Source organism: Schistocerca serialis, chromosome 2, assembly GCF_023864345.2.
Source record: "Schistocerca serialis cubense isolate TAMUIC-IGC-003099 chromosome 2, iqSchSeri2.2, whole genome shotgun sequence".
In the NCBI taxonomy this organism is placed as follows: Eukaryota; Metazoa; Arthropoda; class Insecta; order Orthoptera; family Acrididae; genus Schistocerca; species Schistocerca serialis.
In genome coordinates, this window is record NC_064639.1 from 434,075,812 (window position 1) to 434,094,590 (window position 18,779).

An 18,779-nucleotide genomic window follows, 5' to 3' on the forward strand; every position below is an offset into this window, starting at 1 on the left:
CTAAAAAATGATTTTGATAGCTAAGCAGAAATGGCTAGAAGACAAAAACGAGGCTCAAAAGCATGCATAATTAGGGACAGGTAGATGCTGCCTCAAGGGAAATGAGAGAGGTATTTGGAGAAAAGAGAAGCAACTGTATGAATATTAAAAACTCTAAAGGTAAGCCAGTACTAGGCAAAGACGGGAAAGCTAAGAGATGGATTCAATATACGTAAGAGAAGCAAACTTGAAGTCAGTCTATCTTTTCTGTGTAGGAAAGAACATGTCCTGACTGATTCACCGACTCATCATCGCGCAGCCCAAGCCGCTAAGGATAGAAACTTGGAATTTGGAGATGGTGTTGATCTTATACTACACTCCTGGAAATGGAAAAAAGAACACATTGACACCGGTGTGTCGGACCCACCATACTTGCTCCGGACACTGCGAGAGGGCTGTACAAGCAATGATCACACGCACGGCACAGCGGACACACCAGGAACCGCGGTGTTGGCCGTCGAATGGCGCTAGCTGCGCAGCATTTGTGCACCGCCGCCGTCAGTGTCAGCCAGTTTGCCGTGGCATACGGAGCTCCATCGCAGTCTTTATCACTGGTAGCATGCCACGACAGCGTGGACGTGAACCGTATGTGCAGTTGACGGACTTTGAGCGAGGGCGTATAGTGGGCATGCGGGAGGCCGGGTGGACGTACCGCCGAATTGCTCAACACGTGGGGCGTGAGGTCTCCACAGTACATCGATGTTGTCGCCAGTGGTCGGCGGAAGGTGCACGTGCCCGTCGACCTGGGACCGTACCGCAGCGATGCACGGATGCACGGCAAGACCGTAGGATCCTACGCAGTGCCGTAGGGGACCGCACCGCCACTTCCCAGCAAATTAGGGACACTGTTGCTCCTGGGGTATCGGCGAGGACCATTCGCAACCGTCTCCATGAAGCTGGGCTACGGTCCCGCACACCGTTAGGCCGTCTTCCGCTCACGCCCCAACATCGTGCAGCCGCCTCCAGTGGTGTCGCGACAGGCGTGAATAAAGGGACGAATGGAGACGTGTCGTCTTCAGCGATGAGAGTCGCTTCTGCCTTGGTGCCAATGATGGTCGTATGCGTGTTTGGCGCCGTGCAGGTGAGCGCCACAATCAGGACTGCATACGACCGAGGCACACAGGGCCAACACCCGGCATCATGGTGTGGGAGCGATCTCCTACACTGGCCATACACCACTGGTGATCGTCGAGGGGACACTGAATAGTGCACGGTACATCCAAACCGTCATCGAACCCATCGTTCTACCATTCCTAGACCGGCAAGGGAACTTGCTGTTCCAACAGGACAATGTACGTCCGCATGTATCCCGTGCCACCCAACGTGCTCTAGAAGGTGTACGTCAACTACCCTGGCCAGCAAGATCTCCGGATCTGTCCCCCATTGAGCATGTTTGGGACTGGATGAAGCGTCGTCTCACGCGGTCTGCACGTCCAGCACGAACGCTGGTCCAACTGAGGCGCCAGGTGGAAATGGCATGGCAAGCCGTTCCACAGGACTACATCCAGCATCTCTACGATCGTCTCCATGGGAGAATAGCAGCCTGCATTGCTGCGAAAGGTGGATATACACTGTACTAGTGCCGACATTGTGCATGCTCTGTTGCCTGTGTCTATGTGCCTGTGGTTCTGTCAGTGTGATCATGTGATGTATCTGACCCCAGGAATGTGTCAATAAAGTTTCCCCTTCCTGGGACAATGAATTCACGGTGTTCTTATTTCAATTTCCAGGAGTGTATAAGTATCGTTTAAGGAGGTATTTTTCAAAATTCAACCCATATGGGTGAAGTAGTAGATGAAATGTGTTTTTAAATATTCATTATTAAAGAAATAAAGGTACATCAACCAAAATTGGTAATTGACTTATCGGGTATAAATAAAAAAAATATGTGTCAGTGTTTTTGGAAATTAAAACCCCGTGGGGGATGGGGGATAGGGGATGAAAAATTTTGTGAAAATACTGCATTATGAAAGCAGAATAGCCTTTTGGTCAGAAGTGCATTCGGAAAACACCATGCTTCTGTGGTCTTAATTCACGTGAAAATCATTGGATGTTGCAATTTATGAACTAAATGAAAGAAAGCTATTTAACAGTCACCGGGACAAATCGGCTTTGCCGAAATTACAGAAACGGTAACAGATCTTTAATACATTACTTTTTAATAGGTACAACATATTTTTAAAAAATTTGGTTTTGTTCTAATTATTATGCAAACTAATCATTACTGAAGAAAAAATAGATTCGATTCTGTGTACAGGAATATCCTTTTGAGATGACCAGGTACCTGTTTCCAGATTGTTGATTTGTACATGAACGATATGTGTAAGAATACTTAAATTCAAGTACAAAACTGTGCAAATATTATACGAGGAACTGCTTTATTAAATTTTAATACTATGTCTGTAGCTTAGTTTGCATAGAGCAGTACATCGTTTGCACAGCGTGTCGATTACACGTGAGCAATCTCCGCAACAGCATACAAACTCAAAGAAAGAAAAACAAAAGAAAAAATCTATGCATACTATACAGTCCACGCCAGCGAAGCAGCGTACGCAAAGCTGGTATTGTAGAAACAGAAGAGGAAGTAGATGAAAAATACATAGGAGATACGACACTGATACTGTAAGGAACTTAACTTTATTTATAATGTATACAGAAACCATACTGCAGTTATAAGAGTCGAAAGACAGGAAAGAGAAGCAGTGGTTGAGAAGACAGTGAAACAGCGCTGCAGCCTATCCCCATTGTTATTCAATGTGTACACTGAGGAAGCAATAAAGGAGGCGAAACATAAATTGCGGAAGGGAGTATAAGTTCAGGGGGAAGAATTAAAAACTTTACAGTTTACCGATGACATTGTAATTCTGTTAGAGACGACAAAGTACTTGGAAGAGCAGTTGAACGGGGTGGACAGCGTCTTGAAAAGAGGTTATAAGTGAACATTAACAAAGGTAAAACAGGGGTAATGGAATGTTTTCGAATTTAACAAGATGAGGATAGTTGATTATTGAGCTGTTTGAGCAGCTGAAAAAGTGACAATGACGGAAGTAGAAGTGATATAAAATGCAGACGGCAGTAGTAAGAAAAGCGTTTCTGAAAAAGATGAATTTGGTAATACATAACGTAAATGTTAACGTTAGGAACGCGGTTATGTAGGTACTTCCCTGGAGTGTAGCCTTTTACGGAAGTGAAACATGGACGATAGGCAGTTCAGACAAGAAGAGAATACAATATGAAATGCGTTGCTGTAGAAGAATGATGACATTCAGATGGGTAACTCTAGAAACTAAGGAGTAGATACCTAATCCAATTTGTGAGAAAAGAAACTGACGGCACAACTTGACTACAGAAAGCGATCGGTTTACAGGTAATATCCTGAGGAATCAACGAATAAACAATTCGGTAATGGAGGGAATGTGGGGGTAAAACTTTAAGCGGGATACCAAGGCGTGACTACAGTAAGCAGGCTGAAACTGATGTAGGTGGCAGTAGTTTTGTAGAAACGAAGAGGTTTCCACATGACAGAGTAGGGTGGAGAGCTGCGTCAAACCAGTCTTCGGAAATAAGACCAAAACAGCAGGGCATGTTTTGAATCCGTTTGTTTCGTGAAGGCTGTAGTGCTTGGAGGCTGTATCGCTTCATTCTTTGTAGTGGCTGCAGCAGCAACGAGGATAAAAGTCTCAGCTTCAGGATAGTGACTGGGACCAGCAGCAAGCGAGGTGATGCAGTGCCAAAGCACGGGATTCGTCTTCAGGAGGGCCACAATTCAAATCCCTGTTTGGCCATAGAGATTTAGGCTTTAGGCGATTTCCATAAATCGAAAAAAGTGAATAGCGGGAAGGTTCTTTTCACAGGGCCGATTTCCTTCTTTCCCAATCCGAGTACCCGCTTCGACTCTAATGGCCTAGTCATCGACGGCACGTTAAACCCTAATCCTACTTTCTTTATGGAAACAGCCTTCTGTTTATTATTACTGTATGCCAGAGACTGCTTATACGGGAGAACTTACTTTAGAGACTAGACTCCGGTTCTTGAAACATCTCAAATGTGTTTCCTCAAAACCATTTTTTTCCTTTTCTTTCTAAAACCTAATCCATCTTTCCAGGCTTTCGTTCTCCACCTTCTGCAGCAGACATCCTCAGAGCCTGTAAACATGTATTTGTTAATTTTCAAACGTAAAGCTATTTAATTAGCCGAAACTGCCTAGCTATGAATGGCCAACCGCGAAACGGTCGATTTGTGACGTATAAGGCCGTTGCCAGAAACTGCTGAGTGTTATGACCCTTGCACAGCAGAACAGTTATCTGTTAACCCAGCTGTGTAGTTCCAGTTTTATCAAGGTGCAATCATTTCTGTGGTAGAATGTACAGGCTGTAGATATTAAATAAAAAGCACAACAATTTTATAAGGATAGAAGATGGAATGAGATACGTTTCTAAAACAAAGAACAACCGCCTTAAGTCACAATCATGATTGTATTTCAATGCATGGTGCATTTCGAGCTCTCGGGCTCATCTTTATGTACTTTGACAGTCTACATCGTTTCTTTCAGATTTAATTAAATTCTGGTCCTGGTAATATTACAATTGTACATTACAAAGCGGACACATTGTGATTATAAGTTTGTTGTTGTTGTCTTCAGTCCGAAGACTGGTTTGATGCGGCTCTCCATGTTACTCTATCCTGTGCAAACTTCATCTCCCAGTACCTACTGCAACCTACATCCTTCTCAATCTGTTAAGTGTATTCATCTCTTGGTCTCCCTCTACGATTTTTACCTTCCACGCTGTCCTCCAATACTAAATTGGTGATCCCTTGATGCCTCAGAATGTGTCCTACCAAGCGATCCCTTCTTCTAGTCAAGTTGTGCCACAAATTTCTCTTCTCTCCAATTTTATTCAGTACCTCCTCATTAGTTATGTGATCTACCCATCTAATCTTCAGCATTCTTCTGTAGCACCACATTTCGAAAGCTTCTATGCTATGGTTAAACTATTTATCGTCCACGTTTCACTCCATACAAATACTTTCAGAAACAACTTCCTGACACTTAAATCTACATCCTACAAAACTAATATGAAATCGAAAAATAACTTACTGTTTCCAGAGGTGGTTGTCTCCCAAAGAAATATGCGTCAGAGCACGTCCTAATGGCCCATAAAACAGTGTCACTAATGATACGCACTTCACTGTCCTAAAATTCAGGAATGGAATTGGAAAATAAAGGTGTATTACTGGTCATTAAATGCCACGCAAACCTTTCACTTCCAGTGCTCTGGTGTGTTACACAAGGTGTGATGAAGATCACACGTAATAAGGCAGGGTGCCCATCAGGCAAAAAACTCCCGCAGCCAGACAGCCAGGCTGTAGTAGAAGAAGAGCGGAGACGTGCGATTAAGCGACGTACGCAGGCCTCGGCGTGACTGATGCGAGTGGTTAGGGAGCTCCACGCATGACGTGTAAATTAATGCTGCCCGGGTCAAACTCAGATACACGCTCTTCACCTGCAGAGTAAAGTGTGTGTGTTTGTTGCGAAGGAGGCTGCGTTATCACACAGAGGAAAAACATGATACTGCCATCAATGGAACAAAATAATTCGCTTAGATGTGCCGCGAGATAAGGATTCCACAGACAGGCCGTAACCATTATGATAACATTCAGTAGACTTCGTTATCGGTGCGCTTACTTTCGTGTTCAGCTGTTCAGACATCAAGTGAAATCGGGAGCGAACGTACAGGATCCGACAGATCAGAATCGTGAAGTCAAGAGTTCAAAGCACAACTCTTTCCTCTAAAAAAAAAACTTAACGGCAAGAAAATTATCGCGAGAGAAGATTGCAGAAGAGGAGATACACATCCACCACTCTGCAGGAAAGTACTATTTCTCTACTGTTTTGTTAAATACAGGATATTATAACAACGCAGGCAAGGAATACATTTGATTACTTTTTGTTAGATAATAGCTTATTCTCACACCGCATCCGTGACTGACCTCAGATTTTTAAATCATGTATAATTTTGTCACAATGAGAATTTGATACAAGCTAGAAAATTAGCAAAATCATATATAATTGTAAAGAAGAGGAAATTTCGGTTTGAACAGTGGTTTTAATGAAGAATAATCATGGAAACTTTTCCGGCATCGCCCGTTACAAGCTGTACAGTGCTGCCACTAAGGCAATAAATATCTGACGTGCAAAACCGATCAAAATAAATCAGACAATATGTGATATCTGTTTTTTTTAAGAGCCTTACATTTCATTTATCGCTTCTCCGTGAAGCATCTAATACAGCTTTTTCTCCGCTGAAATACCTGCTTCGCTTTTCGGAGAAATGGCCAACTGTAGTCTCCAGGCATATTCGTATTGCAGGAACACTGATACCATCTTCCGATGTTTGATGACTTGACGAACGCGTTCTCCTTATTCCTGACTGACATCACCCAACTTTTCCCGGAAAGAGACACGATGACTGTTCTGAAAGCGAATCTTGAAGCGCATGCGCATACTGTACTTTTCTAGCATGTTGGCTACAATAAAAATATAATATGGGTCGTTTTTGCTGTCAGATATCTTAGTAACAACTTGCTTGAATGATAAGCAAATGTCCGTCTCCCTCGATGTAATTTTTGATTCGAAGTTGGAACCGAACATCATTCTTAGAATGTCAGTTGCAACCAACACATCTTGTTTCGATATCACTTCTCTTAGATTGTGCGAAACGTTTCGCATAGATTCTTGAAACATTCTCCATTTTCACAAACTGTTTCATTAGGCTTGGCTTAATAAGTACATGGAGCTGGTGATAAGAGAATTTGTTCTTTGGATTCAAGAGGTTCTTGCGCAAAACATTCTCCTCCCTAATCTGCAAGATTTTTCTGCAGGCCAATGTATTGTGGACCAATGTTGATCCCTTGCCCTGCGGTCCCAGTCGCTTACAGTACAGGAGCCTTCAGTGAAGCCACTTTCTGTTCAAGGAGCATACATGAGATCTTCAAATCACCACATATAGAGGCTGTCCGAAAAGGCATTTTACAACTTCAGTATCATATAACTCGACTTGTAATGAACTTAGGGGAAAAAATAACGTTTGTGTGATGCACCAACTCACTTACTTCACGTAAGGTAATGAATAAATGTTTTGCTGTTCTAGGTGACAAGTGGAACATAAATGAAAAAAGTTTTTTCTTTGTTGATGCATGGTGGCAGCAGCGCCAAGAATGAATCGAGGAATGGAACCCGCATAGAAAAAAGCACAGTGTGTGGCTTGGTTTATTGAAACGAAGTCTGACACCTAAGTTCAGAGAAATTTCACGAGGCGTGAAACCATCACCCTGTCAGCCATCCATAAGAAAATGGCACAGGAACTTCATGGAAACAGGGAATGTGGATTTCAAGCACGAAGCAGGCACGCGAAGCAGATGTGACGAAGGTAAGGATAAAATCCGACAGGTTTTCCAGTGTTCCCCACAGAAATATGTTGGTAAAGCACCAAAGAACGGCAGATGCCTCGTACGACTGTGCACCGGGAACTCCGAATGCTTCTGCATCTGTTTACGTACAGACTGCAATTCTTACAGAAAATCAAACCAGATGGCACCTTTATCGACGTAGCTGATCCGAACCAAGAATAACGACAGCCATTGAGACAACTGGCACTGACATTTTAGAACGAGTGTTGACTGAGTTGGAATATTGACTAGATAGTGTACGGTCCATAAGGGGAGCGCATCTAGAACTTGATTAAGGAACCAGAAAAAACTTTTTGAGGTGCATTACTTTTTCCCCCCTAAGTTAATTACAAATCGAGTTACATGACATTGAAGTTCGGGGCTGCGTTTCAACCATGAGCGAAATTGTTTATTTCATTTACAACTGTGTAAATTTTTTCGTAACTCTTCTTCACATTTAGTAACGCATTGCAGTGTTTCTTTTTTTTTAAATAAAGGAGCCTTTAAACTACCTCTAGAAGAGTCTATGAAATCTCTTTTTCTCATATTAATTTCCAAAGTCGTGCACCAAACTGACAATATCTAAGAAATAAACCAAATGTCCTCCTTTGTAACGTTATGTCCACCTACTGCAATGTATGTCATATTTTTGCCCGGGAAAGCTGGAGCACGTCCTCACTGCAGTACCAGACCCACCTAAAACCCCCAAGTTTTGGGTAAAAAAAAAGTTTCTACGTCTACGAGATGAGTAAAAGAAATCAGGCCCAGAAAATATTTCATGACCTTTAAGAGAGGCAATCCAGCTTACGTCTTTTGTCCTGAGAGCGGGTGGTGTAAGTTGAGTTGTCTACCTTAAAGGGTACGAAATATTTCCCAAGACTGTTTTACTTTGGTAGCCCTGAACATACAAATTCCGAGAGACACTATACAGGGAATGGTAAGGGTTACTTTACACTATAACGAATATCTTACTAGTTCCATCCCCACATGGAGTGAGGCAGCAGAAATATTTTCCGGTGTGTCGGCAATACTAATTACTTAAACTTTCTCAGTAGCGATTAGCTTCTCGTGACCAGATTTCAGAGTCGCAAAGAACTTATAGAAAGACGTTGTCGTTGCCTATGGCTGGTTAAAATATCTAATTATAAAATCGCCTATTAAAATTTTCCGTATATAGGTGGCTTCCATCTGCTTCCGAAATAACCAATAAATAAACCTAGCATACATTTAATTCGGCCAAGTGGCGCCGTACCTGTAGAGGGCGCCATGGACGGCGCGCGCGAAGTCTGCGCGAGCGAGTCGGCATCCTTGTTGTTGGCGTGGTCGTGCACCAGGTTGATGTCCTCGTAGTCGTGGTCGTGGTCGCCGGCCACGGAGGGCGGCGCGTGCGCGTGGGCGGCGCTGACGGGCCCCACGGCGGACACGGGGGCGGTGGGCGGCTCGCTGCTCACGTCGCTGAGGTTCTCGTCGGAGCCGGCGCCCGAGCTGCTGCTCTGGTGAACCTCCACGCGCACTGCAACACCACCAGCCCGCAGGCGCGCCTTACCAACACTGCCAGACTTCGCCAGCACACACACGCACCTATTCTGAGAGGGACCAGCGACCATATCGTTCAGCCTTACAAAGAAAGGGTTATAAAAATTTTAAGTAATTTAAAGTGAAAGTGCAGAAATGGCATGTAATAAAGACCAAGAAACAAATGGCTGTATTCAAGGATGCATTACATCCTTAATTAGTGAGTTGATAAACTGAAAGACAGTTTTCACCGTTACAGGTAATTCTTCCCAGTAATTCTGGGGCGACCAATGTATTCCCAAGATAAAGGACTACCCGAGAAGAAGGTCCGGAAATTTTCTCGTTTTCTAAAAACCAAATGAGTAAAATGATCTGATGATAGCTGATCTGTTGAAAAGGTAGGCTTTAGCCGTTACGTTTAAACTTGCTTCATAGCAACGCTTCCACGTAGGGAGACACTGTTTTCCGCGGTAGTGTTGATTTGGCACATCCTCAAAATGACCAGCGTAAAGCAACAGGCGTCACTCTCTCTTCTCCGTCCGACCCGGCAAAGGAGAGACAGTTCCGCCTCCCTAGTCCGGTGGGAAGTATAGAATTACTACCTTTTCTTCCGAGTAGCAACACTAGTACGTCGCCTCCGAGGTAAGAAAAAGGGGAGACGCACGCTCCGGTTCCTAATCTGAAGCAGCTTCATGACACGGTCGATCGATTACTGTACATCTGCAGCCTTAGGCGCAGCACTTTCTGGTCTTCATTACTTTGTAGCGAGACGTGTCCAGTGAATTCGCGATTAATATCCGATCAGCTGGCAGTCCACTGACTAACCTTCAACGCATTTGTGGTAATCAACGAGTTCGCGACCTCGTTTCCACATCTAAATCTCACTCATGCCTCACTGCGTGTGTACCTTCTCTTAATTGGTTCTCTCTTAATATTAAAAGCAACTTTCCAGAAAGGCTGAATGTACTTTCACTGCCTTTTCCTTGGGTAACTAATGTATTAATTTTCTATGGATACTTTGCTTGTGACAATAGTATTTGAAATATTTTATTCTTGGCTATTCCCACACCGTGAAGGCTGTCTCGCATTTTCAATTGTTCTTAACAGCAATATACAGAACGTAATTAAGCTGTCACTTCTCAGTTGCTTTTGTAGCATTTCGTCGTCTCTCTAAATAATTTAATTGCGCCTGAAGTGAAACAGCTGTTTTCTTTAGGAAGCTCCACTGCTGACGGTACAGAAGACGGCAGTTTTGCAGGTAAGGTCTAATCCATCTGTAAAATTGGAGGAAGGAGTAACCGAGCTGCAGGTACATTTTTGACCAGTCGCACCCCAACTGTTTTTTAATTACTCTAGTCACAAAAGTCATGATTCGACGACATAATTCTCTCCAAAGATTCAGAGGCATGGACCTTCTTAACCATTTGTCGCTGCAAGGCACTATATAGTCACTAAGCTGTCATCTCTTAGTGTAGGAATACCTACATTCAAGAAAATTTTAAGTGGTATACCATAAAGCACCAACTACGATATTTATCAAACTTAGTGGATGCGTTCACCGCAAAGCAGATATTAACTGACTATAAACTTTTATTCCATTCGGAAGTGATGACCATCATGAATATCACTATAATGTGCGACTCCCATGGGCCCGAGTACATTCTTATGTTCGTTCTGGAATGAAAGCAAAAAGCCTCCGCCTGTCATCTTGGCGGATTTCTTGTCGCGGCTGAAACACACGCTGTCAGGCAAGAACATTGTTGACTGGAGGGTGGGACGAAAGTACGCGTCTTCCCATCGCATCTCAGACATGATCATTGAGTGACAAATCAGGACACTGCGTAGGTCACTCGAGGATTCGTACACTCCTCAAAACATTCGTAGTGTGAATTGCAATGTAGGGCCTTCCATTATCCACTTGAAATACGCTGTTAACTACCCTGATCATGAAGAGTATAACTACAGGATTTACCATTATTACCACATACTGGCAAGCATTCAGCCCCCCTTCAATAATTAGCAAATCCTGCTATCATGTCAAACTGCTCCCAATATCATGATTCCAGGAGTTCTAGAGTTGTGGTTCTCGAGAATCGCTGACCCCTGCGACGTTTAACCAGGTCGTCTACAGACACGCAGGCGTCGATATGATTGCCACAAACAGAAGCGAGAGTAATCGCTGAAAATCATAGAATGTTACTCAGTGTCCCAGCTCGAGGGCTCTACAGCATCTTAGTTTCTATTGTCAGTGGTACGGTGTTACGGGTAAAGGACCGATGGAAACCCAAGATCTCGACCCAGCTTCCAGCAATCTGTTCCCTAGGTTCCACGGTGTCACTCTGCCAGTAATCTCAACTAGGATTTCAGTTACGTCGTCTGTCTATTCGTCAAAGCCAGTCTACCAGTTCTACCTAATTTTTGTGGTGTAGTCCTTCTAGAACGACTGATGTCTAGAGTTCTTGCCACATCGTTCACCTGAGACCATATCGACACCACTCGCTCTGCAGAGGTTGCGTGGTTGGCGATGTGTGTGTCTATCGCCAGGTCCTTGGCAGCAGGCAGAAGGAGGTAATGCGGTGGCCAATTTAAGCGTCTATTAACAGTATTTTGGCCAGTTTGGCAGCAGGTACGAGAGGAGATGTAGAGGCCAATGTGAGCCTCTATTAACGGGACATGGGCCAGGGTGGTAGCTGGTGTGAGGAGGTGGCGCGGTGGCCGATGTTAGTGTATATTGCCAAGGCCTGGGCCAGGGAACAGTCTTTACGATCTGTCGGTGTGATGCTCCCATGTCCGTGATCTAGTGATTCGAGCTTTCTCAAAGTTCGAAAAAATGGCAGTTAGTTCCACGTGCACATCCTCTGGGGATATCGTGTTGCTATCTGCATCTGAAAAGTTCCAGTAGCGTTACGCTTACCCACCCCACCATTGTAATTTGCAGGAATTACTTCTTTCAGTATTGAAAATAAGCCCACATACGGTTGATACTTTAGTCAACATGTCCCACATCCTTGGAAAAACCCGTATATTAGACCGATAGCGTTCGGTCAAAGTGCTCATGGTGTAAAACTATCCATTTACGTCACTGTAGGTAGTCTAACCCCCTATGAGTTCAAATTTGCCATGACGTTTTGAAATGAGTATCAGTAACAAATGTTGAAGATCACACAGAGATAGAGCCACTTGTAGAGGAAAAGAGATCTCTTACTGTACCTAAAAGGTAAATGTTTTGTCCAGATTCTACAGCAATGAGCCACCGAACGAAATGGAAATGTGAAAGCTAGTATAATGCATCTACTATGTGATAAGGTGCAGTATCAGCATGATAATTGAAACGAGGCAGAGTAATCGGTCTGCAGGAATTGACATTTGGTAACTGATGTGGAGCTGCTAGATGTAAGAAGGTCGTACGTAAACATGAGAGAGTAGAAGTATCGCGCTACGTGGCCACAATGTAGAGTCTCCTGAAACCCTTTGTTTTCTGAGAGTATCGGCGTTAAGACACGAGGGAATAATTTCTGCGATACTATGGAGGGAACTGTAGGGGGTGAAAACTGTACAAGAACACTGAGAGTGTTGAGTATGTTGCGTATAAATGCTGCTCTGAGATGAAGAGGTTGACACAGAATAGGAACTGGCGGCGGGCCACAACGAAGCAGTCAGAAGACTGATGGGATTTAGCAGTGTGAGACGAAACGACGCTGACAAATGATGTCGAGGTGCTGTTGAGAGTGCTTAGAAGACCAAATGGGGTACAGAAATCCTTGATCTTAATATCACCAAACGGGGCCACACCGCTTACAAGTTATATGGGCCGCCTCTTGGGCAGTATATGTGATTCTGTACGACCCATAATGTTGTGTCTCGCGACGTCACCTTCACCTGGATGCTGTCAAACTTTCCCGATACGCTCCCGTCAGTGTGCAAGCTGTAGCTCGGGAGCTTTGTAGCGTCACTGAATGGTGTTTCCGGGCATGGGTCTTACCCTCAATTTTTTCCGCAAGACGCCCTCTACAGTTCCTCTACATTTGTCGGCACCGATTTGTTGCACCTGGTACAGAGTCGAAAGCCGACCGGAGTGGCCGTGCGGTTCTAGGCGCTACAGTCTGGAACCGAGCGACCGCTACGGTCGCAGGTTCGAATCCTGCCTCGGGCATGGATGTGTGTGATGTCCTTGGGTTTGTTAGGTTTAATTAGTTCTAAGTTCTAGGCGACTGATGACCTCAGAAGTTAAGTCGTATGGTGCTCAGAGCCATTTGAACAGAGTCGAAACCGATTTTATATTAACTGGCCAAAAAAAAAGAAAAAGAAATCTGTCATACATCTCTGTGGAGAAACTGATATAATTACTGAAACTACCTAGCGAGGTGATGAAATAGTTACACGCTGGGCTCGTATTAAATATTTGAGAAGACTATGGTTCAAATCCCCATCCAGCCAAACAGAATTTGGTTGTCCACATTTCCCAATTGCAGATTTAATTAAGTTTGTACGGCCGTTAGTGAGCGACTTGGCCAATTTTTATTTATTTATTTATTTTTTATTATTATTTTCAAGATCATGGAATCAATCCCTGAAGACAGGAAGCCCCTGACGCTCGTGCTTCTCCAACCAGTGTTCAACACCTACGCAGACACTCAGCCTCTGCCCGAAGAACCAGAAAATTTCATCTGTGCTGAGAACAGGGTCGTCACTGGGACGTTAAACGCGAATCTTCCTTCTTTTTTCGAATAAATTAAAAAACAACTGAAAAGTCTATATGGGTTTTCTACTTCTACCCACATTCGACTCTCTACGAATTAACGTTTTATGTTTCATCTTACATTATCCGGATTAATATCCTGGAATTAACTAAAGCAGCAACTACAGAGTTTGAAATATCAGCGTTATCTACTGAATCGGGGTCTTCGTTGAAATGCAGAGATAATTAATATTATTTCAGCTGATCAAAATAATAGAATGCTGAGTGAAGGATTCTTTTAAGGATTTGATAACTCCGCATCAGTCAATTAAAGCGGCAGTTGCAACTGGTTAAGACTTATTGGTTTCAAAACATAACGCCGTGAGTGTTCCCTTCACAATTAAGTCAGAGATGAGACTCGTGTCAGAGTGAAGTTTTTATTTTATTAAATGACTGCTCCACTTGCATAAAAATGTGTATTAGGTCTACAACTTCGATTCCGCCGTTTGTTCTACAACTTCAAGGCTTTATTGGGTGTGCTGGGCACTAATTTCTCTCATGTTTCGGGCAGCATCCCAATCCTTCGGCAGAAGAACTGGACATCTTTTGAGGAGATCCGTGAATCGATCCAATTTTGCTCTTGCTCATGCGACAGGAGGCGCTGGTCAGCCAGGCCGTGTGCCATTAATCGAAATACATGGTAGTCTCAGTGAGCAATGTCTGGCGAGTACGGCCGTTGAGGTAGGACTTCTCATTTCAATGTCTCCAAGTATGTTTTAACGGGTTTTGCGACATGGGGTCGAGCACTGTCGTGCTGCAAAATCACCTTTTCATGTCCATCGCTGTAATGTGGACGTTTGGCTTTCAGTGCTCAGCTCAAACGGAACAGTTGTTTTCGTAAACGGTGATTGTTTCTGTCCGTTTTAGTAGTTTCGAAAACTTCTCTCCCCCAACAGGACGCCGGTCTTCGACGTCAAAATCATCATTCTTGTAGCGTTGAAACTGTTCTCTGCACATTCTTTCGTTAATAGGTGCCTCACCATAGGTATTCCCCAGCATTTTATGAGACTCAGCAGATTTAGTCACGTTAAAGTTAAAAATAAAAACTTCCCGCAAATGACGAGAACTGGACTCGTAAGCTGACATATTAAGTCAAGGACAACCTTATGATGCAATCACATATCGTATAATATTTTGATCGCGATAAGCATACGATATCTACGCTTATTCTATGGCACTTACGACCTACCACCTGCACCACCACTTTTCGCTATTGCCATCAACTGCTAAACGGCCGAAGCAAAGCTGTGGACCTAAAATATATTAACAGATTCGGCTATTGTCAGATGTTTGATCACAACAAAAGTAGTTTCGTGAATCGGACAGCTCAGGACACACATTGACCTACAAAACAATTGCTGTTGTGATCGAACGCTTGATAATGGCTTAGGGGGAGACACGTTTAGTTTAAATATCTGCATTTTTACACATCTGGACCATCCACTCAATAACACTGTAACGACAGCTGAGGATACCCTACGTTCGAGAAGGATGCACGAACAAATAGCAAGAATGAAAGAAGTCTGTTCGTGTTTCAGTCTTTCTCATGGACCAGTTTTCAGGCGCTTTCCACGCGCCTACAGGTTTATGTTGAAATGGAGCAGTATTCTTATCTTAAAACGTACTATATATAAACAAAATAGCTGAAGAACGCGTAAAAGGGTTTGCACGCAATCCATAAGCAGATGACGTATGCGCCCAGCCACTGCACAGAGATTAAGATACAATCAGTTAGAGGGAAGTGGAGGCCATAGTATTGTGTGGCACCAAGTATAAGGAAGAACATGAAGTATTGTACGGTAAACTGGTTTGCAAGAGGGTTTTCCATATCTACAAGTGTTACCTCCTTACTCTACCGAGTCAATGTAAATAAGTAAAATTTGACAGCGAAAAAGTTAAAAGAAGCTGATAACCAGATTTAAAATTAGTACATAATGCCATGTGGCTCAAGTACTCCTATGACGACAGTCCCGTTAGACTGATGCGTGAAAACTTAGCTTATTGCTCCTTTGTAAATTTTTTAAATTGCAAACTGGTATGTGTATATGTAAACTCAACTATTCTTGAATAAGATACTCCGTATGAAAACACTGTTAACAGCAGAATTGTACGTAATGTAAACTCCTTAGTATATTGTACTGTCCCCAAAACTAAGCTTAGTCGTACATTTTGTTTTAGCACAAACGTTTTATGTTAGCTATGTACTGTTGTAGCTCTTCCTGGCTGTGTGGTCAATGTTGCAGTGTTGCAAAAAGGAAAAATAAATAAATTTATGAAAGACGTGAAAGATGGAAGCGGCGCTCACTGTGAGGCTGTCAAACATGCCAACATTAGTAAGGGAACAAAATAAAGTAGACCATTACGCTGTTGCCGGCCTGTCGTATGTTTACTTGAGAGGCTTCTGCTGTCGGTATAGTAATTGCTACAAAATCGCGTAACTGCTATTTCACTTGCATTTCACCTGTAACCAAGGGTAATGCAGGTTGCATAATCATAGGCGGCCGGTAGTGTTGAGTGAGTGTTACGGTCTGTACTCAAAGAAAACTCGTCAACTCACGGTACAAAACGAAACGGATATGAAAGTAAATGAGCGAAACAGTATATTTCAAGGAAACCTCCAAGATGCCACTCGTTATTGCGAACTCCTCTGCAACGAGCCAGAGGAGCCGTGAGAATCCTTTCAGTACGCCCCAAACTCATGGCGTTTACCAAACAATAAAAGAGAACAGCTGACGCAGGTGATACTTCAGTGCTGATTATCAAGATAAACAACAAGCGCTGTCCTGTCGCAACATATCTGAACGAATGATATCCTGATAAACATTAATTGGGAACGTTTTTGGGAGCATCAGCCTGTACTGTTTCCGCTTCAGAAATACATCATGTCAATTTCACGACAGACCGACACGTAAGGAGAGACTAATAAATGATCTTATTACCACGACGGCAGAACACGCATTCCTTCTGGTGCGGTGTAGAACATAACAGCCTCAGACGCAGTAGGACTATCGTGGTGACTGTATGTCATTGGAAGAGGTGGTGACTGTGCTTCGCTATCTTTTCCTGCAGCCTGTTTTCTCGACGGAATTTACGACGTGACGAAATTTATGAGAGTCAGTGCACAATTATAGAGGAAATCGTCGCTCCGCTGGGAAATTGCCACACAGCTTTATCTAAGTGGTATCTGCTGTAGCACTTATCCGGGCAAATGGAGACGTCGGAACTCTTTAATACAGAAAATGTACCTCCATATCTCCCTCGGAAACTGTGCCGAATGTATGCGAGCCAAGATATCCTCACGACGCGAGGCTAGCATACGTTCAAACTTGTAAGCTAACTGTGCATCAAAGACGAAGCTAGACTTGACTAGAGTGAATGCCCTTTTGAGAAAAAGGCGACGTGAAAGCTAAAATTGGTTGTGCGTCTCTTTCTCCACAATTATCTTCCATTACTTTTACGGATATATCATGTACGTAACAATTCACCTAGTAAGCGGATGTAAGACACGATCCAATGAAATTTAAGTTCGTAGATTTTTCCCTCGAGATACAAGGCTTTACTCTAGGTGAGCAGGACACTGAAATTAATCAGTAATACAGTTTCTCCCAATAACTATTGCTCTGTTTCAACACTGGTGATGTTCCTCAACCCCACAACTGAAGAATCTAATGAAACAACCAAAATTAAAAAGCTTCTCAATTATAGAAGAAGTTTCCTTATAGGATGGTTGAGAGAGAACAGAAATGGAGGAAGTCTAAGGGGATGAAGGAGAATGGCACAACCAGTTGTGTCATTCTTTTTGCTAGCGGTTAGCTATTCCTTCCATTTTTCTGTGTCAACATGAAGGCATCGGTTTCCGTTACCAGAATTAGACGATGTTGTTAGCAAACTAACTGGCGACGAGAAAGCAAAGATGTATGCATGATCACCCAGTCAATATTCATAGCTCCTAATTAAAGAGTGAAGTCGAAACCTGTAGAGGTATGGAAAAACTATTTAGAAAACCTCCTGGATATGGATGAAACCGTCAACAGTGTACTGGAACAGAAGAAGAAGAAGAGGAAGAAGAAGAATAACTGTAAAGAGAAAACAGAGAGACATTACCGACAGAGTATGAATTATCGAGCACAGAAGAGGTATGAGAAGTCATAAAAATGCTGAAGAAAGGAAAGGTACCAGGCATAGCCCTCTAGTATGCTCAAACGGCCTCTACACTTTCTGGGATCATATGGCGGTCAGCGTGTCGTTGGATTTTACAGTTTTCTCGCAAGCTGTACCACACACCAATGGTGCCACAAACATTCCTGGACTGTGGGATTGTTAGTGTCAAAATCACATGGGTTTGTGTAAGCTGTGAACAGTGAATATTTATTTTATGGTTTGCTGGATTTACTTTGTTTGACGACTATCCTGTAATTCTAGTCCTCTTTTAACGATAGTAAGCAATACATAAAGCTTATACTGTTGAAAATATTGTTGTAGTGTTTGTATTCGCATGGCAGTTGTACATTTTGCTGATAGTGTTGTACATTTACGCTAAAAGTACGTTGATACTACGTTTTTTGATACATAATAGTTCGAAATACACTCATTTTCTTTACAAGTGCCTTACAGTTGGGCGCCGCTCTATAAGAATGACAAAGCAAAAACTAGCAGCATAACTTACCACGAATTTCCGGTTGATAATGATCTAAGAAATACACAATTACGAGTGAGCTCTCACGAAAACTTCACCCCAAATATGCTGATAAATGCATCAGTAGTTTGCAGTTAACATTTTACAGAAGCAGATTATAAATGTGCTCCCAAAAGAAAGAGTCTCAGAAGAGGTAGCATTCAAAGCAATTTCCACATTATCCTCTCCATATAATTTCAGCAGCAGCAATATTTAGGCAACAAATTGAAAAGCAGGCTCCCAATAATCTGGTGCGTCGTAAACGTAAAAGGAGTGCGAGCCCTACGCAAAAAAAACCTCATAAGTGGACTGAGTTTTAGAACCTGGTTTATTATCGGTACCTTCATGTACCAGCTCAGTCAC

General features: G+C 43.1%; 1 protein-coding gene across 1 annotated transcript in view; it reads right to left on the bottom strand.

The window, feature by feature from the left end:
- Window positions 1-18,779, bottom strand: part of LOC126456039 (espin-like) — a 448,202-nt gene that overhangs the window by 93,399 nt on the left and 336,024 nt on the right. Inside the window, exon 7 of the mRNA XM_050091795.1 lies at window positions 8,741-9,001. Coding sequence (XP_049947752.1) covers window positions 8,741-9,001 — 261 coding nt within the window. The remainder of the gene's footprint in view (window positions 1-8,740; window positions 9,002-18,779) is intronic.